The following is a 24,546-nucleotide window of genomic DNA, read 5'->3' on the forward strand; positions in this document are numbered from 1 at the left end:
TCTGCAAGCCCCGTTAAGTTATCTCTATTGATTATGACACGCAGGCCTTGTATCTGCATTGTGAAAAGTTTGATTTGATAAATCACACCAAATGAAGCTTATAAAAGAATATGCATGGTCATAGTACACTACGTTATCGAGGAAGTTGGTTCTTTCTAGATAATAACCTAACACTATGGTTAAATAACATGTGTAAACTTAGCACTACACTTTTAACGTAAAAATTGTTGTGTAAGAATTAAAAAAAATCTGATAAATAATAAAAACAAGTGTATTGATTCTCCTATACCCAACTCGAGCAATCAGTGTTGAACTTTATGTGTCCAAATGTAAAAAACACTGCACCATTGTTATTCTCCTTAAAACAGCATGTACATTTAAGACAAAACTGTATAGCGTTTCGGCATACATACATGATATATGACAATACTACAGTTAATGGACTTTAGCCATGCATTAACATACACTGACAAGGTAATTAGTTAATTACTGAACTTTAGAAGTGCTGCCACTTGTATTTTGTTATTTGTACAAAGCCATGCTTCCAGCTGCTGGCTGTAGCCTTGACTACAAACAGGAGTGTTGTCCATCCTCTCTCATCTAACTTCAGATGAGAAAGGATTTATTTGATCTTTTAATGTTTGGTCTACAAGAAAAAAAAGTTTATAGAAAATAGTGGGGGGGAAGACATTGGAGGTCTTCAATAGTCTTTAAATCGTCGGTATACATGGTCTTAAATCCAAGAATAACTAACAACTGTACCATAAATTAACAGAAAGGTGAATTTAATTAACCTAGTGTAACACATCTAAAATTAGCACCAATAAGCTGCATCTTTGTGTTTTTCAGATCAGTCATAACTCGCTGGTGGAAATGTTGTCATTCCCATAGACTGAATGGGGAATACCGAAGGTTTCTGAATGGATTCCCGCGTGTTCCCGTATCCCTGGATACCGTGAGTCATGACTTGTATGATGTCATTAGGGTTTGTGTAACACGTGGAAAAGCCAAAAGCGCGCGTTGTTTTAGGGGCGTGACCAAAAAACAACCATTTAGTAGAGGGAGAGAAGCGGGGGCTATCACTTTCCGTGGGAACCAGAAAATACCCAGTTGTAAATTAAGATAAAGCCCTTTATTGCCACAAGAATATAAAGCTTAACCAGACAGTGCGAATTACAATGTAGGCAAACACTCTTTATGGTGTTTTATTATGAGGTGAGTAATGTCTCAATCTCACTACTGAAAATAGTTCAGGACTTCCCACGGTCTTCAGGAACTTTTAAAAGTCTGTGTGTTGGGGAATAAGAGTTCCATGTGATTATATAACGTTATAAATGTGTCGGTTTAAGTAAAAATAAACATGTATCCAATTATATTCTAAATATATATAAATAACATTTATTATTTTTTAACCTAAATTCTAGTCTTACGCTGCTTGGTTTGGAGGATTTTCCAATGTGTTGCCCAGTTTCAAACATTTGTGGAGGACATGTAAATTACATTTAAAAAATAACCATCCCAAACTGTATGCACCACATTATAGAATAGAAAATGCTCCATTAATTTTCTGATGTAACATCATTTTCTCTAACACAATGACAGCCTTTTTTAGAGAAGTGTATATCTATACTAAAGAACCTCAAACAAATACATACAGTTGACTGACTCAAAGTTCACCATCTATTTCTATTAAGTTTTCCTAACTATAACAATATGTTGCCTCATAATAAGTGGTAAGATAGATAATGTTAATTAAGCTTATATACACAAGGCAAAATCTCACAATCACACCAAGTGATGTTGACAAGGAGTAATAAGGAAGAGAAATTGGCTTATTAAAAAAGGGAAAGCAGAGCAGCGCTACCAAATAAATTGCAGCATACACAAATAGGAAACAGGAATTGAGGAAACACTTTAACTGTACCATTTAATGTGTCATTGACTCCTGTTCAGCTCCTCAACCTATACTGCAGGAGTGCCCTCTTGTGGAGAAAAATAATGCAGTATATTTGCTTTTCCTCAGGAAATAAATACATATAAACGGTTCTTTTGTAATCAACCGGTATCTTTAATTAAGAGACCATTTCACATTGTATCAAACAAAAGAAAAATCATGGAAAACTTTATAGACAAAATTCAGTCTTGTGTTCAACACATTATTTTTTTTTTAAATAAATGCCATAGTTTTGCATCTTTAATGTGTCGGTATGTTTTTTAACAAACAACCAACCATTGACAGATGGAAACCTTCAGTGTGAAGAAAGAAAAGTAGCACGTTGAAAAATAGGCTGGTTACAGACAATCAAAAGCAGAAATCGTCACACTCCTTACTTAAAAAAAAAAAAAAAAAAGCTGAAAAAGAGGAACTATTTACTATGTCAAACTACACAGTACATTCATTGACAAAAACTGGTGAGCTGGAATGCTGGGTGCCACGACTTTTTCAGTACTGACAGCGTGGACTACACACCCACTCAATGCATGTGAAAAAGTACAATAACAGGTAAACACAGGAGGGACACTAAAATGCTTGATTGTTTTAAAAACTAACCAACAAAAAACAAAAAAAAGGCCAAGCGGCCTTGTCGAACTCCATCATTTTGAAACGACCAACCGTTTCTCTTCAGCTCCCTTTGAACCTGACAGACGTTCCTCTACTTTCTGTCGTTAGATCTGGAGCGGCTGCAGGGAAGGAAAAATAACATTAAAGTAAGCAAGAATCAAGCTGACCTTAGCTTTAAGCAGTACCGCAATCAAATAACAAAAAATATGACGGGTCATTTGGAAAGGCAAGGCATATTATAAGGTTTCACATTAAGCCGTCAAACATCTGTTAAAGGAACTACATTTTTAGACATTGTCGAAATAAAGCAGTACCTTCTTGAGCGTGAGAAAGACCTTGAAGGTTTGTGGTTCCTTTCCCGGGAGAGGGACCTCTCCCTCTTCTTGTCTCTGGAGAAAGACCTGCCAGAAACATAACCATCCAGGTAAGTTAACATTTTTCATGTTTTATATATACACTGTCTAATGATGGGGGCATGAGAAGAAAGTCAATTAATTAGAAGCTACCACTTGAGACTGCACAGTTCTGAATCCTCAGACAACACACAATTACAGATGTAAAACAAATAAATATATATCTATACCTAATTTGCACTATCTAAAATAATTACAAAATATTTAATGTAGAATACAACATTTTTACCTGCTTCGACTGCGGCTGAAGCTCCTCCTGCGTGGGGATCTGCACAAGGAAAATACTAAAATGTTAAAAATGAACAGATGAGCTAACCGGAGAGCTCCACACTATTCCAATCCTTTCTCTACATGGGCCTCCTTCAACACAGTCCATGGTCTATCTCAGTCATTCAAAAATAGAAATAAATCACTGGGGTGTTTTTCCAGGAACACAAATATCTCAATCATAAAATATAATTCACTGACAATGGACCTAGTGCATAAAGATGGCAGGTGCTTTTTTTAATAATCTTTCACTTATACCATCCTCAAGTAAATGTTGTGAGAATAAAATACATTTTAAATTGTAGGTGGTAGAGTAGGATGTGTTGTACAGTTTATATATAAAATGTTGTCTCATGTTGTCTGAGACTTAAAATCATAGCAAAATGGAAGTAAGCCAACTAGCAACACGCTGCACTGTGGATTGGCCAAGGTGTGGGGATACTAAGAACCACACAGAGGCCACCATCTGTATGAAACTGGTCCACTGCATCTACAAAGGAGAGCGTTAGGTATTGGAAGCTGGTAACAAAAAGAATATACTGGTCAATGGAAGTAAGTCTTGAGAAACAACCAGGCTAAGATCTGCTAAAACCAACCATACAGCACAAAACACCATTTTAAACACTCATTGGGGGGTTGAGGAGAGTTTTTGTGTGCCTTCCTAATTCTGCTCAGAGCCCCAGACATACCACATGTTTTTCTATAATCTAAATCTCTGGAAATGTGAAATTCCAGACTTATGTTTGAAATAATTAAAAAAAGAACAACCTTTCGACACCAGCTCTTCACTTTCAAAACTGTAATCAGCAGTGTACTGAATGAAGCAGGAAAACTTACTAGTATTTTTGGTTTTCAACAAGCTAGATATGACGAAAGGGAGGCAGACTGCCGGCCGGGTAGGTAGGTATGTAGAATAGGCTGAATAGGGCTGGCCAGATGCTGCAAGGTGATTAGGTGGCAGGCAGATGGGGGCTGGCTCTGGCTTTTTTCCTGCTTTAATTGGTTAGCCGTAGGCTGCTGTTGGTTGTAGACTTTTGGGTACGTAATACGCTGATTGGCCGGGAATGTGAGGTGGGCCGCTGGCGTTTGGATTAAGGTTGAAGGAGGAGGAGGTTGAGAACGGCATGCTGAGGAACCAATGGGTTGGTGCAACTTGACGACTGGCCATGCCTGGGTCATGTGACAGCACCAGCCAAGCTGATTGGTGCACGATGGTCAGCAGTCACATGATGCTGAAAGAGGACTAGTTGATTGAGGATGGTGAGAGGAGGCATGGTGACGGCTCTGTAACGGGTTTCATTCTTATTAATATAGATGAAAAATAAAAAGCATCCTCAAACAAAAAGGTAAAGAATGCATCACATTTGGCACTTTACCCCCCCATATTTAAAACAGACTATATTTTTCTGACATAGGAGTTGCTTAATTTAATTTCACAGACCGATTCTGCCATTTTTAAGCAGTTAAAATGCACTTACATTTTGAGAGTGCACAACATATTATAAAAAGAAGCATAGAGTAGAAGTTTTGCAGGCCAGATTTTAAGACGCTTTTATCAAATAAAGAGACTTCCCTGAATAACCCTAGTATACAGTCCTATTCCCATGCCATTCTTCATTATTTGGTTATGAATGTCTATCTGCTTGGCTCCCTACATAACATGACCAATAATATAAATGAAAATGAAACTACCACAAATGTATAAATCAGCAGAAAAGATTACAAACTCTAGAAATGCCAAGACTGGAAAACACAAGCAACTACCAGGAAATATACTGTGGGTAAGAGAGTGTACGTCACAGAAATCTGGGCATTGTAAAATAACAACATTGGTCACCTTCTTCTGGCTGGTGGGCTACGGCGCCTGTTATCGTCTCGGTCTCGAGGACGCCTGCTCCATGGTGGGGGAGCGCCCCGGGTGCGACTGCGCTTCTCACCATTGGACAACTCCACTCGCACCCGGCAGCCACACAACGTCCTGTATAAAAAAAAACAGCCATCAGTCATGATTGCAGCTGCATCAAGATGGACTTGTACCTCCAGTATTGGCCACTTCCTCTGTAAAATGAGTTAAGATCGCTGCCTACCTTCCATCAAGCTCACGCACTGCATCAGTTGCATCTCTGGGATCTTCAAATTCTACAAATGCAAAGCCTGGAGGGTTCCTGGCGACCCAAACACTGCGGAGAGGACCATAGTAGCCAAATGACCTCTCTAACTCTGTCTTGTTTCCATTGTTGCCCAAATTTCCAACATAGATTTTGCAGTCGAGAGGACAGTCACGATGCATGACTGGATCTGAAAAAAGATGAGAATATTAATAATGCAACAGTTTACACTTTAGTGAATGGTTTCTTGACAAGAGAACCATGAAACATGTATTGTCTCTCTACATGATTATATAACAATAGTTCGGAACCTGGACAGACACAGACGTCTATCACCCTGCATCACAACAGGACCCAGGGTGCAGCAGATATACTAACGTTTTCTGTTATCTTATGGTTTAAGCTTACACAAGCAGTCTAAACTAACCTAGCGTGTTATGGGAAAATAAATGATAATGTTAATAATGATTTCAGGTTAACGTAACTGTTTTACTGTAACACAAAACGTGCTGAATGTTTACAATATGTTCTACATGCTTAATACTTGGAAACGGAAATAAGCTTGGCCTAGAATCTGACAGTATGCTAACTTTAGCTTCACTACAAATAGTATTCATGGCAGTTTAACTCCCTCCTACTGATCCCTAAATAGGGCGAATAAGCCTTTGTTCAGTTGAACGGCTTAACGTTATACTGTTAGCTATGTTCCGCTTTTAGAATGCGTTTAACATGAGGTTTCCAATATGTGAAGCTAATGCTAGCTGGTGGCTAGTTAGCCATAGCTAAAATGGCTCATATTTCTGAGGCCTAATGCTAATGCTAGCAGCACAGGATTCGAACAAAAGCTCAGGATTTAAACATAATGAAGCAGTGGGATAATGCAACGCAAGTAGGTCAAGTTTTAGCACCACACAAAATTAAAAGTGTCGTTAAAATGTTACCTGTTTTGTTCTTACCTGCAATTAACCGGCACCGATTATCCGCTTCTCCGGTTGGTTGGTTTATTCGGTGGTCGGTGGAAAATGGCGTGACGGAAAATACGTTTGTAAATCCGGGGGGACCGGGAGGCGGGGTCAATTCATACTGATTGTATTATCATCTTCTCTCTATCCGTATTGAAATTAACAACATCGCAAAGCATACATACTAAACCACATAACAAGTGATCAATTGAATGTATCTTTTGAATAATTAGGCATGATAGTTTAAAGTTGCGATACCACCTTTGGCCACAGTGTGGGAGAGTTGTGGTGGCGCTGTTCCAACATTCTGGCTAGGTTTATTTTTTGAATGCCCAGAAACAAAATTGCAACCAGTCTATTGTTGCACCCAGCTCAATCTCATTATAGACAATTATATATACCCAAAAAAACAACCTCAATCAACTCAAGGTTTATAGGAAATGTACTTTAAACTCAAGTGTCTGGTATTTGTTGACCAATCAAAGCAGTCAGTTCTGCATGGTGGGTTCCAATGCAGTCAATTTGCACATTTTACATTATTATCATTATCAAATAATGTGCTTGAATAAAATGTTGCAGTAAACGTTATTGTGCTGATTATTATATATCACATTTGTATGAGTGTTATTTTCTCTTTCTGTTGGCCCATCCGTAACATTAGACTTTGCAGGTATTGAGAATAAAGTTATAGCATCTAAATCCAGGCTCTGTATGCACCTCTATTTGCTCATCGTGTGAAATGCAAGAGCCCCTGCCCTGAGTGACACCAAAACAATGTTTGCTCATGCAAATGTACCTCTATTATCATCTGCATGAATAAAGGTCAAGTTGTGCAGGGTTGAATGTAACCGAGAGTTGAGTTGTTGTTGCCTTCCCAGACTATAGTTAATAGGATATTTGTTGGGCTTCTCCTTAACATCCTATCATAGCCAAATAAAGATAAACTAAGGTTTAGAGAGGCTTTTGAGGATCAATGGGGATAGATTGAACACTATTGTCCCATCTTACGAAAACCATGTGTAAATCTAACTAAAACAAGGGTATTCGTAAATGTACGCAGTATCAAGTGTAATAATCGAGTAGCTGGTTTGCAGCCTATAGTGAGAACTAGCCGTGTCAGATGTGTCTCGGACATTATTATAACCAAGTTGCAAATGCTAAATAAAACGTATCTACTTTCAAAGCCACAACGTGTCGTGACTTGAAGAGGGATAGTAATTTATATTTTGCAACCCGAAGCCAGTAAAAGCCAAGATCGCATGCGTAGTGAATGAGGATTCCGATGAGCTTAATGTTGCATTGAAAACAACTGGGAATGTAGTGCTCCAACTGAACCTGTTTCCCAGTCCAACACACACTATAAAAATGTAATTTCAATAAACTCATAGTGGAGTGTACTAACGGTGGGCCTGCTGTACTTCAGTAGTTTTGAGGTACCTTTTACTATTAACTTTATGCCACTTTATGCTTCTTCCAAACGACAATTCAGAGGGAAATAATGTAGTTATTTGTACACTATATTTATCCAACAGCTTCAGTTAATCTTAACAAATGAAGAAAACATGTGTAGAGAATGGACTGTAAAAGCAACACTTTGATAGTGTGTTTGAAGTGACTGTTTACACTATTGCATTAGTTGCAGTCAAACTTCATTCAAAATAGAAACAAAATAGCTTAGATTATAGTTTCCTGATTATTCTTACACAATTGTACTTGCGCATACTGTTTAACGCGTCACCTTCACTTTTAAAACAGTATTTATGACAGTGATTTGACTTCCTCCACTGTTCTTTTTGTTGTCTGACTGCCCCTGAACGCAGCTGTATAAATCTTACCCCGGTTACCGCCCACAAAGTAACTCAGCAGCCAGGTGACAGCGGAGACAGCAGCGACTCTACGCAGCCCAACACGCAGCCCAACACGCAAGACATTTGTCAGCGCCTAATTAAAGTGGAGTACTCACATATGTGTCCTCTAATATTGCTTTAACTTTTTAGTTTTACATTTACGTGATTTAAAAAGCATCTCCTCCGCTCGCTGTTGCAGAGTAGTTAGCTAGCAGATTGACGTTAGCTCCTCTGACAGAGACCCCAACGGTGGTTGTATCTCTGACCGACCTACAGCGTCAACATGTCGGACCCGGCCGTGGAGGTGAAGCTGGAGGTGAAACAGGCCAGCAAAGAGGTGAAAGAGAGCGAAAATGTAGCTGAAAAATATTCAGCTATGACCGTAAGCAAGAACAGCGAAATGCACATTGGAGACCTGTCGTCCGCCTTCAGCGCGGTACCCACTCACAAACCTGTCAAAAAGGTAAGATAGTCTGAAAAATGTAGAGCTGCTTTTAGCTCGGTCAAAAATAATGTGTTCACGTTGTCTGTGCTGATTATGTTATTGCATGGAGTCAGTTGTACCCCAATACATTGGCAATAAAATATGTAATATTACCTGCCCCCAGGTTACTCCGTTATATCTTTTATTCTTTGATAGATTAAGATAAAAGTCTATACCTTACTGGCAAGGTTAATACATATAACATAATTGTTTTAAGCAATGTTACATCAAAGGAAAAATATACACTTATAAAGATTCTCACATTGATTGTATTACGATTATTACAATAACAATGTATTGCATAACAACGTGGTGATACTGCAGTAACAGGACTATTAATATTGCATGTGGATTATGCATTTGTGCATATGCATCAAGCATTATTATAAACATGTTAACGTTCCTTTTATAAAACATATTTATTTAGTACAGGCAGGAGACACATAATGACACAACAACAATAACAACAGGTAGGGGAGATGCCATTCCCATCTCTCAAAATAATATAAATACAATAAAAAGAATACAGGAAAATCTTTTTTTATTCATACCAGACAGTGAAGCAGTACAGAGAGGACACACTTGGCAGATTAAATGTTCTTACAATTACTACAAAGTAATACATATACTATTCATCTATAATGCTCATTAAAAGAAAAGCCATTTCTCTTTTTGGTCTCACATGAATTGCTTCATTTTCTTGCCACATCCAACTCCAGGAAACAACTCGATGATTTGCTCCATGTAACACTCACAAAAGAAGGATGTTAGCTGACGCTCTGTAGGAACAAGGAAGAGTTGCACTGTGAATTTCTCGTGCTTTACATTGGAAAATATTTGCACACCTTATTTAGGTTGGAGTTGACAAATGTGCACACTATTGTCTTTTAACATTGTGCAAGCACATTCACTGTGACTAGGAATCTGTCAGATGGGAGATTGATTAGACAGCCTGGCAGCTTTACAATGGACTTTCACATCCTCATTCTCTCTGGGAGGAACTTAATATTACAGCAAACTATAGACAAATATTACTGCTACACCTATTTATACGTTTTATGTAAATCTGGATAGTCATTTGTTTCTAGCTGTCATCTGTAATGTAAGGTCAAAGGGAGAGAGAGGAGGACTGTTTGCTTTGTCCGTGTTGTGTATGCCCTCAAAAAGCCCAGTGGAAGCCATTTATATTCACAGAGCATGTGTTAAAGCGATATGTTACAGGTGATTAGTTTCCTGTTTATGTTCTCTCGTTAATATTTAGCTATTGATGGTTGCAAGTTCAGTTGCAAGCTTAATGGAAGTGACTTTGGGAATTAGTTGACTCCAACTTTCTCTTTCAGCCAGGTAAAACAGAAGCACATGCAGCTTCAACATTATTGACTTAAAAATAAGGGGCATTTGATTATGTAAGAGACCATGAAGAAAAACGAAAAAAACATAAAATATCTGGTAAAAATCTGTAAACCAAATGCTTGAGCCTGCATAACGATGCAATGAAGCGGCACCATTACATACCTTCACTTCATCAACCCAACTCATCATCGGCACCATCACTTGGAATAAGGCTCGGAGTATAGGAAGCACTATGTTATGCAGGTGAAACATCACATCTGTGGCTTTTTTAATAATCAGATAGCAGGAAACCAATATTAGTCTTTCAGTATCAGTCAGGCTGTAACCGACTCTGTCATGTCCGCGGGAAACTATATGTGGTCTCGTCACCCCAATCTCAGGAAAACAGCTTCCCATTGTTCTCTGTTGCCATGTCTGTGGTATGTGGAGGCTTTTCAGTAGCAGGCCTAACCTAGAAACTAGACACTGACCTTATCAGGATGAAGAACCTGACTCTCCTTCAATGAGGTGGACAATGAGGCCGGCACACACTGTAGTATGTAGGCTCATTTATTAACGTGCTCTGATTCTTTATCTGTCCAAGGCTTTTTTAGGTGTTATTACTGAGACCAAAATGAGTTAACAAGTTATTTCAGAGCCTGCTGAGGTGTGTGCCTGTCCATTCTCTACACCGAGACTCAGGCTGCGGCCCCACGAGGACGAAAACAGCTAAACGCATAGGATTAACGCAAACGCAATCGCAAACGGCTTCCGTCCACATGCAATAATTATCCGGATAGTGTCTGCCCACACGAGACCGCTCCGTTTAGCTCCAACCGCTGGAGAAGCTCCAGTACATATGCAGGAGCCTCTACGTGGCGCTGTAACTTCCTCCACAAAAGCAGCGAAAAAGCATGGTTGTCATGGTTGCCCTTCCGTTTATTCTCCGCGGTGGGGGCCGAGGGAACCGGGCAGAGTTTTTCGCCAGTCACCGTGTATTAAAGTTGAAATCTTCCGGACAAAATTATAAAAGTGCCGGTCAAAGGTCTTCTTTGTTATTTATTGAGCTTTAAAACAAATGAATAACGACTCTATATAATATAATGATAAAATACACGGAGCCTCTCTTTTTCCTCCTTCTCTTCGGACAGCGTCAGTGTCTGTCTCATGCAGCAGCTGATCCAGTAATGAGTGACCCGGCCGACAGTAAAAAATAAACATATTTATAACTAGTTTAGGGAGTTTGAGAGGTAATTAAAATAGCTAAGGGCGATGATCTGACTTGAAGTGTGTGTTTTGCTGCAGCGGGAGGAGCTGTAGGTGGGCAGAGCTGCGTGTCTCCGTCCTGTCAGATTAGACTTCACTCGCGAGAGAAAGATAAATAATCTGAATTCAGGATGCAGTTTACTTTGACGTTGGGGTGAGCAGCAGAGGTGGGGAGAGGCGGGGCTATTGCCTCATCATTATTGCTGTAGATGTTGCACAAACAACTGTAGCATGGTCAATAGCGTCCGGAGCACGATAGCAACTCTGCGATCCGCCATTGTTGTTGTTGTTGGTGGCGAAACACTTCAGCACTGGCGCGGGGTAAGCGGAGGTGAGCAGAAGAGGTGGGGAGAGGCGGGGCTATTGCGCAATCACTATCAGTGATCTGAAAATGTCCGTATAGGGCGCACACACGGAGCTGTTTGACCCCCCAGAGAGTGGCGTATGCATTTCTATCCACCTTGGGACCCGTTGTCGTTTCCTCAGTCGTTTAGTGCCATATTCGGTCGTCCTCGTGTGGCCGAACGGTCTATATGACACTAAACAGTAACGCAAACGACCAAATTCGTCCTCGTGGGGCCGCAGTATGGAGTTAGATTTGGGTCAATATTCTAGCGCGTAAAACAAGCTACTCACGAGCGGAAAATGTGCTTTTACACGCGCATAAAATGACCCTCACACGCAGATTAAACCCCCGCGAGCGGCTCTGCGCCCGTGAGTGGCTCTGCGCTCGCTCGTGAGAGACAGCCTTCTTGCTCGCTCGCGGGAGTGTCAGCCTCGCGGAGTCTGTCTAAGCGCGCTTGAAAAGTTTCTGGGATTTTGGACCGGAGCCACTGGACTTTGATTGACAGCTGCAAGAAAACCCGGAGTTGCCAGGTTTGATAAATGCCTGCACTACCAAGAGCCGAGGAGTGACGGCAGCAAAATCAGTTGGACGAGATTGAATGGTAAAATTGTCAATAAAAAACTATTATATTCGTAAAGTGTACAGCTAATATATATATATATATATATATATATATATATATATATAAAAATGTATTTTATATAAAACAATATATTTTTGAGTGGGCTGTATCTGTCGAAAATGGCTAGCTACTGTCTGCTGTACACTCTTAGAAGGGATGTGTCAAATATGACACAATATGTGTTGAATTTCAACACACCTACAGAGTGTGCTCAGGGACAACACGTGTTGTGTTTATTTATGTGTAAATCATTTTTACACACAAAATGTGTTACATGCCCCTAACACACAATGTGCACATTTTACACATTGTGTGTCATAAATGTGTAACCAAGATGAACACACTCATTTGTTATTTCTGCACATTTTGTGTTATATTTCTTTAACCAGAATTAACATTTAATTGTGTTATATCTGCACATTGTGTGTCAATGACGATTACTGGAAGTACCAGGTGGTGGATATGGTTTTTATTCAAAACAATTCAATGCAAGAATAAATTCATTGGACATTTATTTACAAGGATTTCATTAGCACAATATGTCATTAAGAAAATAATTGTTAACATTTAAAAACATTAATATTTTTCTAATTCATCAAATGTTGACAGAATAGATCATTCATAAAATCACACCTAAAAAAACCTTATACCTTGGTTAAAACAAACTTAATCTTCAGCAAACTATTGTTGTAAATGACTTTCAGCTGAGGGAATATAGTGATGAGACTCTTCACAAGGACCACCTTTTCAGTGTTGGATGGATAATTAAGGATTAAAATGAATGACAAGTGAGCTATTTATTTTTTATTTTTCAAAAAGAATACAAAAAGTTCTAGCATACAAATATTACAAATGCGTGATAATAAAGCAATTGGTTATAAAGAATGTCCTTTTGTATCAAGCAAATAAATTTTTACAACCAATATATCACTTAAATGCAACAATTATATATACACATATGGACAACTTTACCATTCAATCTCGTCCAACTGATTTTGCTGCCGTCTCTCCTCGGCTCTTGGTAGTTCAGGCATTTATCAAACCTGGCAACCCCGGGTTTCCTTGCAGCTGTCAATCAAAGTCCAGTGGCTCCGCCCCAAAGTGCCAGAAACTTTTCACGCGCACGTAGACAGACTCCGCGAGGCTGACACTCCCGCGAGCGAGCAAGAAGGCTGTTTCTCTCGCGAGCGAGCGCAGAGCCACTCGCGGGCGCAGAGCCGCTCGCGGGGGTTTAATCTGCGCGCGAGGGTCATTTTATGCGCGTGTAAAAGCACATTTTCAGCTCGTGAGTAGCTTGTTTTACGCGCTAGAATATTGACCCAAATCTGACTCCATACCGCAGCCTCAGGATAACGTTACAGCACCTGGAGATTTCTCACTGGATCATGTTGCTTCAGTGCCTGCAGAATCCCTGTCAACAAAAAAAAAGTTAGCTGACTAGGCATAAATCTATGCACACAAAACAAAAACCAGTTCTTTCTTTTTAAAAATGCAAACACTAACTTGCTTTTCATGAGCCTTAATTAGCTGCTTTTTATACAAATAAGCGACAAGCTGAAATCTAGTTAGGCCAGTCACATAATTGTGTAAATAAATTAACTATTACAATTCACATGCAACATTATAATTTGTATTTTATTTATATAATACATATAATTTTATTTTTGGCAATAGAGCAAAATAAGCTTACACTTTTCAGTAGGAAGAAACTCAACTCAAGCAAGGCAAAAAAAAAAAAAAAGAAGAACTTTTTTTGACTTAAATGGTTGTGCTGTGTTTTGAACTATACTCCAAGTCCACAGCTGAACCAAAGTATAACCCTCTTTGGACACAATACCTTCAAATGTAACAGGAGAATGATGTTGGTAATAAAAACTAGCATTCATTGCATTGATTTAGTTGTGTTGCCCCTGAGCCCTGTGTTCTTTGTGTCTGTGGTTGTGTTTGAATGTGTTGTCATCCATTGTGATGCACTGTTAGTACTCGGTAAATGAAACACACTTGATGTTCATCCTGACCTGGCCTCTGGCAGTAGAGATATTGAATCTCAAGGGGACCTTTTTATGGGTAATTTAAAAACAATTGCAATCTTTCATATTACTTTTGTGTGTCATGCCTATGTTTATAATAGATTCAGTGATGCATTTACAGCTAGTCACATTACATTTTCTTTTTTTATACCAGCAAATCCAGTTTGTGGAGGACAAGCAGGAGTTCAGCAGGTTCCCTACAAAGGCAGGCCGTCGCTCGCTGTCCCGCTCCATCTCTCAGTCGTCCACAGACAGCTATGGCTCCGGTAAGAGAGAGAAAACCAAAAAACAACCCGTGTTATTTCAAAATGTTAACCTAACTCTATAGTGGTAACCGAAAAGGAGATGATGCTGTATATGGAGCTCTCCGTTTCTTCAAACCATCTTTTCCTTTGTTGGTTTTATTGTGTTTAGTTGTTTAAAAACCTCTTTTTGTTCCAGCTGCTTCCTATACGGATAGCTCTGACGATGAGACTTCACCACGGGACAAAACTCAGGTCAACTCCAAGGGCAGCAGCGACTTCTGTGTGAAGAACATCAAACAGGCTGAGTTTGGCAGACGTGAGATTGAGATCGCAGAACAAGGTAAAACACAGCAAGTCAAAATTCTTTTTTTTTTGTTATTATTGAATGTTACGTTAATTATTCTAATCCTGTCATTTTATATTTTAACTAACTGATCCAAGTGTTTTCATTTAATCTAATTACAGAAATAAAACCTAACAATTTTACCTCATCACCACACTTATAGAAAATGTAATAATATAATAAGAAAAAGTGGTCTTTTATCCAGCTATATTTTCTTAAACTCAGGGTACAGAGTTTGAGCATTGTCTGCTGTGTCTCCCACTCATCATTCTTTTTAAAAAAATGTTGGCTCGTTTTCAGATATGACGGCGCTGATCTCTCTCAGGAAGAGAGCACAGAGTGAGAAACCGTTGGCAGGTGCCAAAATCGTGGGCTGCACTCACATCACCGCCCAGACTGCAGTAAGACTCTCTCTGACTTTGAGCTTCAAAGCCGAAGCAAAGGCTGCCGTGTGAAAGTGCCTCTTAATCAGGAGAGCGTTTTAGATCCATTCTATTCACATTTTCTGAGTGCTGTGGAATGTGTTTCCATAAAATACACTATCTGGCTGTGTTTCATAAAGAACATCATCAGCCACCGACAACCAGTTGATCAAAATAAATCATAATCCAGGCCTGGTTCATCGTAACCTTCACTGTTATTGAATAATACACATACACATATTGATTTGCAGTCTGTTTGTGATCAGGGCCCAGCTCTTATTTGACCGTTTGCTTATACTGTGTTTCAGGTGCTGATCGAGACTCTGGTGGCTCTCGGGGCTCAGTGCCGCTGGACTGCGTGTAACATTTACTCCACACAAAATGAAGTGGCTGCTGCTCTGTCAGAGACCGGTAAGCAGGAGAGAGGCCGGCGAACAACGTTTAGTTTTGGAGCTCAAACACCAGGGAGTGAGGAGGATTGTGATTTTGAATCTCACCAGAAAAAAAGGACATCCAAAAGTGCTTGAATCTGTTGTCCTTTTGATATTTGTTTACTTCAGGCTAGAAAATAAGGCTTTGTCCTGTAGGCCACATGCCTTGTGAAAGTGAAAGATTAAATAACTTTCCGTGTCTCAAACTATGACTGTTGGCTCCTTGTAATTCATAATCAAAAGTCCTTTTTAAAAGTCCTTGAATTAGATTTTTTTATTAAGAACAATAACATGTTTTTACCAGAACCTCTGATCAGCATAAGGTGCCGTTGTGTGCTTTGCCATGTGAGTGTATGATGAACCAAGGATACTGAAATGTTTAATAAGCTATTTAGTGAAAGAACAGCACTACTTCAACCTTTTATCTGTGGTTGCTATGTGATAGTTTAAGCATGTACTATATTTCCAAACTGAAGCTTTCATGATCAGACGAGCTGAATGGGAGACAAAAGACTGCTCAGTGAAGATCATGCTGTTTCTGGGGGAGTTGTTCCTACTGTAATTGCTTTGCATAAGTCAGCTCTGACACTTGATGACACTTAATGATGAAAACAATGTTCAGACCTGCACTGAATTACATCACATTGTTCTAAGAATTATGTATCATTTGAAGTGCTTAGAATTTCGAACCAGATTGATCTGTTTCTTCTAAACAATTCAGTGTCACAGTCAGTGGCGAACCGTGTCTATTACAACTGGACCTTCTTTAGACACACACACACCCTCCGCCACCACCGCCCCCCCGCCGCTATAATGTCCGTCTTTTCACTGGATTGTCGTCTTGAAAAGGGTACTCGCAATTATTCCGCAAAAACATCATCTTCACCTGTTGCACTTGCCATTTCAACGTTAAAACCAATAAAACGGCATGAATTGCTTCGTCGCATTCATCTAGAGATCCTCTGCCTCGAGCCAGTTAACTAGCGGGCCTTCTAGAGTACCCAGGAACCGAGGGGAACTCTGAAATAATAGGCCCATTGGCTACAAATCAATATATGATTGGTTGATCAAACTGTCAGTCCAAACGTACGCTCTCATTCAGTGCAACGGCCAGGGCAGTCGATCAAGGATGTAGAATACCTTGTTGAAGGACATTCTACCCAGAGACCCAGAACAAGATCTGATTGGTTGCTTTCTTTTCTAACACAAAACCACTGAAATGCGTAGTGCATGGTCCGAGAAGGACAAACAAATCAACGTAACACTGTAATATTACAGATCAACAACACAGATACGATTCTCATTTATTCATTTTATATACATTTTTATTACATTTTATTTATATAATTAAATCGATTTTTTGTTTGTTTTATCTGAGAGTTCCAGGGTATTCTCTGAATACCTTGAAGGCCCTGACAGTTCGCCACTGGTCACAGTGCTTATAACATTGCCCTGATTCACTAGCATACGTTTAGATTTAGGAACTGTTTCTGTGATTGCCGCTTGTTGACAAATACGGTTTGTTTATGTAAATTGTGTTTCAGGTGTGGCTGTGTTTGCCTGGAAAGGGGAGTCAGAGGATGATTTCTGGTGGTGCATTGACCGCTGTGTCAACAATGAGGGTTGGCAGCCTAACATGGTGCGTGGAAACATTTGTTTTTCTACCTTTTAATGAGGAGACAACAACACACCGTGAATGCTTTAGACAAACAAATGCCTCACATAGACATACAATAATTACGGAGAACCAGCCATTCTTTTTGAGTTATTTCAATAAGTAGCTCTTTTTATGTAAATATTTGTCTCATAATAATGTACTGTGTCATAACTCTTAGATCCTTGATGATGGAGGAGACCTGACACACTGGATGTACAAGAAGTACCCCAACGTATTCAAGAAGATCAGGGGCATTGTAGAGGAGAGTGTCACTGGGGTTCACAGGTGATTTACTGCTTAATAGGCTTCCTATAAAATATGAAGTGCAACACAGCGACATGCACCAACATGATGTGAAAGCTCTCTGCCTTCCTCTGCCTCTCTCCAGGTTGTATCAGCTGTCTAAAGCTGGAAAGCTGTGTGTCCCCGCTATGAATGTGAACGACTCTGTGACTAAGCAGAAGTTCGACAACCTGTACTGCTGCAGAGAGTCAATCCTGGACGGGTGAGGGAACTATAATGCATTTGTGAAATAGGCTCAGTAAAATGTGTTTATAAGTAGAAATGAACAAGTATGGTTTGAAATTAAAATATCTAACGTATACCCTTCCAAAACGTATGAGATAATGGTTTTACAATAGACAATGGAAAACATTGGTTCAGCAAAATGGCTGCCATCAGACAGCCGGTTCATAACGGTCAATGTCACATCTCTGTAGCTTTTAAAAAAACCGGTTGCCCTTGTTAAGCTCTTTCGCTGCCAAAACCTAAGAAGAAAACCTCTGGGAAGACAACTATTGCGCTGATACCCGCCTGTGAATGATTTCCATGGCAGAATATAAATTGTCTACTAATCTTTAACAACGTCTGCTCATCTCCGTATCGGGTCAGTGCTTCCTACACTTACCGCTCATCATTTATTGCTGTTCCTTCTGATTAATAATCTGCCAGGTACGAGGTAAAGGTTAATATCTTGTAACGGGTGTTCCAATATGAGTTATGATACGAAATGTCAGCATCATCAGACCTTCAGATGTATCGCACCGGGATATTTTAGGAATATAGTTACGACTTGTTTGGTAAAGGGCTTGTTATCACGCATGTTATTTAAAACTGTAGAAAGTTGTAATGATGCAGAACGTTTATTGTATATCCGTAGATAGATTACAGATTTTTGAGTCGTACAGATTGGCAGCTTCTCACTTCCACAGAAGAATGCTAATGTTATGTTTCAAATGTCTCTAGCCTGAAGAGAACCACAGATGTCATGTTCGGAGGCAAACAGGTGGTCATATGTGGGTACGGTGAGGTGAGATACTTATATCAACGTTAACATGATACAATGATCTTAATGATGTAGCTGTGAACACATTCATCGTGATCGCACAAACACATGCTGTACTCATAACACACACAGCTGTCACCACAATTCATTGTATAGCTTTCACAGTATGATTTACTCTAGATGACGTTAAAGGTCTAAAATGCAACATTTCTGCATTCAAATTCTAATAACGACTAGGTCTAGCCCATTCAATGTAAGGTCGCCTGAAATGGCGTTGAATCTTTTGAACATTTTTCAGTGTCTGCCAGAAGCTGTCATAATCCACTAAAGCCACATTTTATTGGTACATTTTTAGCATCTCAGTTATCTTTACCTATACATTTTAACCGAAGGGAGGATGTTAGTCATCCGACATTTGGATTTTAAGTTTCAGGGCTTGTGTTTAAATACTGAAAGGTTCAATTACTTTATAAAGGTCAGGGTAATTACTGGCATATGTATCTCTGCTGGTGATACAGTAATTCAATGTTATGTTTGCAGGTTGGAAAAGGTTGCTGTGCCGCCCTGAAAGCTCTGGGATCCGTCGTCAGCATCACGGAGATCGATCCCATCTGTGCCCTGCAGGCCTGGTGAGGAAAACAACAAGTGGGATGATGATCCAAGATGTGTTGAATGTCAAAGATATGTAAAAAGGACAGACAGCAGTATGGGTGAACAAGCACAGCCAGCTAACTGTGTTCTGTTAATTATATAACAGGCATTTGAAACTAAAACATCCTACATTGACCCAACATGGAGTCCCGCTCTTCAGATGAAATATGATGTTGTCAATAAATAATGGAGAGTTTTCTCCCCGAGGCTGAATGCTGAACCTCTTCTTCTTTTGACAGCATGGACGGATTCAGGGTGGTGAAGCTGAATGAGGTCATTCGTCAGGTTGATGTCATCATCACTTGCACTGGTAACTCCAATTTAAACAATGCAGATTTACTCATTGGGATGCACGGATGTGGGATTACATTTTCTCTTAGCTTTTTAATCTATAAATGCCTTTTTGTTGATTGTTCTTTGCACTGTTCCTTAATCTGCTTTCTGTCGGTTTTGTATGTTCAGCTTTTATTGGAAATGCTCTTACAGTTAGTCTGTGTCGGGACAGAAACCAGATTAAGGTCTCTGTGTGTCAGACGATGTAAATTGATTAAAGGTTCATGATTGTGTCTTTCTTTAGGGAACAAGAATGTGGTGACCAGAGACCAGCTGGACCGAATGAAAAACGGCTCAATTGTCTGCAACATGGGCCACTCCAACACTGAGATTGATGTGGTAAACTAGCTTCTAAAAATAGAAGAATTCAAAGTTCAAATGTATCCTCCACAATGGGTTAATACATAATGAAACAGTGTGGATCCACCCGCAGTGTCTTTAGATGTCAGGGCTGATCTCCTCTCCTCTTGCAGGCGAGTCTCCGGACCCCCGAGCTGACCTGGGAGAGGGTGCGCTCTCAGGTGGATCATGTCATCTGGCCTGATGGCAAGAGGGTCATCCTTCTGGCTGAGGTAACTGGTTTGCCTTGCAACCAAATGTTATGCTTGATTACAGATTTTTAACATGTGATGATTTGTCATTTCTGTTTCTTGTTCACATACTTAACTGTTTAAAAACACATTATTTTTCACTTTCTATCCGTCTTGTTCCGATTAAAGGCCTGTGTCTTTAAGCCTCCTTTCTGAATAGCTTGGTCTGCTCTGATTGGTCAGTGTTTTTGGGTCTTCCACATTTGCGTGCAGCGTTGAAGACTATAACGAGTGTGTAGCTGCACTTTCTACCTATATACAGCTCCGGAAAAAATGAAGAGACCACTGCAGCATTATCAGTTTCTCTGGTTTTCCTAGTAAAATTAACTTTTTATTTTATTTTATTCTATAAACTAATGACAACATTTTGCTGTGTTGGAATTCTAAAAAAAAAAACTGGAACGAAATGGCTGCCAAATGTTTAGAGATAGAGATTTAAGAAAAAATAAAAAACGTTTTTTCTTAACTTTCTTTTTTATCTTTGTTAGCTTCATTTAGTAGCTGAAACACAATATGGTGTACACAGATCCACTATTTATTAAACATAATTGTAATCAGTTTAATGGTACTGAGAAAAAACATTATTATGTTGGAACAGCGATATTAATGCATGACTGCTTTTTAAAGCATGTGTTGTTTCTCCATCAGGGACGTCTCCTTAATCTGAGCTGCTCCACTGTCCCCACCTTTGTGTTGTCCATCACAGCCACCACTCAGGTAACATGTTGATACTACCAGACCCATAAGCTATACAGCTGATAAAGACACAGTGGTTATTGCTTCCATTCTCTCACAGGATCATAGATACATTTATTGATCTTCAATCAATTTACAGTGCATCCATTTTCAAATGTATCGCTCATCCATGTTTGTGTTCAGGCCCTGGCCCTTATAGAGTTGTACAACGCTCCTGATGGACGATACAAGCAGGACGTTTACTTGCTCCCCAAGAAGATGGGTAAGCATAACTTAATACTTAACCTTGACGTGCAGTTTTTAAAGTATTCACAGTTTACACTCAACATTAATCATGACTGGGCTGTAGCACTGGACTTATTTATTTTAAGAACCTTGCATGTGATCGTGTTTGTATCCCTCTTTCTTACTAAACCGTGTCTGTATGTTTCAGATGAGTACGTGGCCAGTCTGCATCTGACCACATTTGATGCTCACCTGACGGAGCTTTCTGATGATCAGGCAAAATACCTGGGCCTGAACAAGAACGGCCCTTTCAAACCCAACTACTACAGGTACAGTTCTACAAAATGATGCAACTATGTAAAACATTATGTTAACATTTTGGCAAAAAAGTAATTTTAAATAAACTTGTTCTTTGTGTTCACAGGTATTAGTCTGCAGGGAGCCATAATTCAGCTCACTCAAATGTAAACGCTACAATCACCTTTCCATAAGACAAGAACAAGATTTATGTATATTGTATTTTATACTCTTCACAGTACTCTTCATACTCTAGAATAGGTTATATTAAGTTCTATTTTACTGACCACAGCCAGTTTTGGCACTTATATCTGCTGTATAGTGGGATTTTTATTTTCAGGTGCATCTGTTCACAAACCTGCTGACTCCTGGCAACTATAGAGTTCTGTCTCGGATATTAAATGTATCAATATAGTGTGCCAAAAGACTGTGACGGGGAAGGGTTGTAGTTGTTGTGAAATGTTAATGGTTAGTTGTGGAATCAGTTGCATTACGCGATACTTTTAAAATGTAAGCTCCTCAAGTGTTTAGATGCTTTTAATTCCATGTTTTGGCTCTCTCAACAACGTCTTGTTTGAAACTGGTGGCAGTCATTTTCCATAAAATAAATCGTAGACAAGCCTTGCTTTCCATAAAACACCAGAGAGGCATTTTAAACTCCTGGCTGGGAAAGAAAGTAATGCTCCAACTGTTTCTCTCAGGAGAAGGGGAAATAAAACACCTTATATTATATTGTACTAGGATTTGCTGTTAGTCTGCTCGATGTTTAAGTAAGCAGTTACTTGCTGACAAATGAGCCATAACAACTAGATAACCTGATTTGTAAAACAGTCTTTGAGTTTGTTTCTGCCAGATATCTGGTCAGATATCGCTTACTGCAGCTTTAACGATTTCTCTCTGCTGCGATGTGGCAGCGCTTGCTCACTTCACACATTCCATCCACAAATACTGAAGAAATATCCTTTTCTCTCTCTGTATTATCGTCTACATTAATCCTAACCATCAGCACATCCGGCCAAAAAAGTAACTTCAAAACTCTTATTGTTATTGCAAACAAAACAAAGCTAAGTATTTTTTTTTTTATAAAGTTGTGTCCATCTATGAGGTTTTTGTGTCTGGTAAGAATAATATCTGTACCTCAGGGCATTCAAATATTGTTGTTTTTACAGAATAACTAGAACAGGTTTAGATATTTTTGTACTCTATGTCACTTGTCCAGAGTTCAATGACTATTGCAGAATTGTATATTCTGTGTGAAGCGAACACAACGGAGAGTGATGTTGAACAGTGTTACATACCGTATGTTTATTCTACATGTGCAACAACTCTCTCTGAAGGGCAACATTGAGTGTATTGTTCATTTGTCACAGGAGTCTGCTCCTAACAGAGGATATCTGTTGAATCCACTAATGCTCAGACATGGATAAGCTTTGTTGTCAGCACATTTATCTAGACACAAGTTAGCTTTACCTTCTCTGTTATCTTGCAATATTGCACCATTATTAGAGCTATTGTTAAAACACAATATGATGTTTTTTTCGAGCGCTTTTTATCGTTCATAAAGCTTAGGCACAGTTGTGTGAGGCTTGTCTCACTTGAACTATTTTGAATAATGGACCACTTAGTTGAGTGGCTCTTTTTTAATTCAAACTATATAGTGTGCAGTTAGTAGTTGAGTCTCTTCAACACATTTTAACATGCTGTATATGATGCTGGTAGTCTGTGGGCCTGCCGAGGGTTAGGCACCTTGTTACCTTGTTATCGTGTTCACATGTATTTACTCAGTATCCTGTTTTATCCCCTTTTTTTTAAACTTCAGGCTCCAGCCAAAGTGACAGGTTATTTCTTCTTTGAATTTTATTTTTGTATGAGTTTATTGTTGTCACTTACTCCTGCTTTAAAGGAAAACTCCATCCACAAAAGTACTATTTGTAAATCAATTACTCAGCCTGGTACCTCAAATTCTAGAGTTGTTCTTGCATGTATCCACTGTAACCTATATCAAAAGACAAAACAAAGCTCTTGTTAAATAGATGTGAATGCTTAACAACACCAAAAGTATTGTTTTGCATTCATTTTACTAGAAGCTTACTTTTAAACATGTAATGCAATGGAAAAAAACAATTTAATAGGCTGAGTCATTGAAATACAAAGGGTTTTCCTCTAATGCTTTAGTATCTCAAAGGATGCTAATATGAAGTGCTTTTAATCTTTGCACTAGCAGCTTTAAAGCATCGTAGCCGAGGACACTCAGTGAGGACATTAGAGGTTTCTCAATACTCTAATTTCCCCTCCTCGACTCCTATCCTCGAGACTTAGTCCCGCCCACAGGAGATGCGAGCGGAGGACTGAGGAGGGGAACCGAGGAGTTGAGGAGGGGAAATTAGAGTATTGAGAAACCTCTATTGTCAGCAAGATGAGCGCTGCTTGTAACCATGGTTACTGGTCATTTGACAGTGCCTTGTGACTCACTTAGTAATTTATATTCAGACATGTACGTGTTTTTCTCAGTATAGTAATGTGCCCAACATTTGTTTTTCAGAATTATACAGTGATAGCTATGCAGCAAAACATACTCAGTTTTATTCTGTCAAAGGTATTTTACTCAAATATTATGCATTACTCAAGACGACAACTAATTTTAGATATTAGTGGGCAACATGTTATACTCTGTTGTATTTTGATGTATGTTTCATATCTTTTAACAATCAGGCAAAAACACATTTAGTGGTCTTTTCATAATAGCACTTAAAAATGACTTTATTAATGTATTCCTTTTGTTTAGCTAATAACAATCATTTTAACATAGTTGTATCTCTGTTATAGAGACAAATGAATGTGTTATTACTATAGCAAAAGCTTGACTCAAAGTCAAAATAAAAAGAAAGTGTACAACTGTGATTTGACAGTTGTACATTGTTGCCGGTTTGACGTTTTTAATGTGGAGACGAAGCGCTGTAAATGATTAGCTTTGAAGTTGGCCTATGTTCTCATCACTATCTGTTGCTCAGTTTAAAGAACCTCATTCCGGCAGTAGGCAACATATTATATTTCTGTGCACAGTTCCCTTTAATAAACTGCTGTTAAATTTGAAAATGTCTCTGATGCATCATTTCACAGACCCAGTCAGG

The 24,546-nt window shown here is 39.1% G+C and overlaps 2 protein-coding genes across 4 annotated transcripts; one reads left to right on the forward strand and one right to left on the reverse strand.

Annotated features, from left to right (window-relative positions):
• Positions 1-1,913: 1,913 nt before the first annotated feature.
• srsf3b (serine and arginine rich splicing factor 3b) lies at positions 1,914-6,488 on the reverse strand. Of its 2 annotated transcripts, none has more exons than XM_034083943.2 (6): positions 6,293-6,488; positions 5,331-5,541; positions 5,081-5,221; positions 3,206-3,244; positions 2,878-2,964; positions 1,914-2,682 (listed from the first exon to the last, which is right to left on the reverse strand). In XM_034083943.2, the coding sequence occupies exons 2-6, from the start codon at positions 5,531-5,533 to the stop codon at positions 2,655-2,657; spliced, it is 498 nt and encodes a 165-aa protein (XP_033939834.1). In that variant the 5' UTR covers positions 5,534-5,541; positions 6,293-6,488; the 3' UTR covers positions 1,914-2,654. The 2 variants fall into 2 exon arrangements, with proteins under 2 accessions (XP_033939834.1, XP_033939833.1); XM_034083942.2 differs by having other exon boundaries at positions 6,308-6,485.
• Positions 6,489-8,163: 1,675 nt separating this feature from the next.
• Positions 8,164-24,511, forward strand: LOC117446738 (S-adenosylhomocysteine hydrolase-like protein 1). Of its 2 annotated transcripts, none has more exons than XM_034083108.2 (17): positions 8,164-8,623; positions 14,395-14,506; positions 14,682-14,825; positions 15,129-15,229; positions 15,559-15,661; positions 17,226-17,320; positions 17,517-17,623; positions 17,727-17,843; positions 18,584-18,647; positions 19,164-19,252; positions 19,514-19,584; positions 19,852-19,946; positions 20,081-20,179; positions 20,846-20,914; positions 21,077-21,155; positions 21,327-21,447; positions 21,543-24,511. In XM_034083108.2, exons 1-17 carry the CDS (start codon positions 8,444-8,446, stop codon positions 21,547-21,549), a joined length of 1,653 nt encoding a protein of 550 aa, XP_033938999.1. In that variant the 5' UTR covers positions 8,164-8,443; the 3' UTR covers positions 21,550-24,511. The 2 variants fall into 2 exon arrangements, with proteins under 2 accessions (XP_033938999.1, XP_033939000.1); XM_034083109.2 differs by lacking the exon at positions 8,164-8,623 and adding an exon at positions 13,961-14,277.
• The last annotated feature ends 35 nt before the right edge of the window (positions 24,512-24,546 follow it).

This window comes from Pseudochaenichthys georgianus, chromosome 5 (genome assembly GCF_902827115.2).
Source record: "Pseudochaenichthys georgianus chromosome 5, fPseGeo1.2, whole genome shotgun sequence".
In the NCBI taxonomy this organism is placed as follows: Eukaryota; Metazoa; Chordata; class Actinopteri; order Perciformes; family Channichthyidae; genus Pseudochaenichthys; species Pseudochaenichthys georgianus.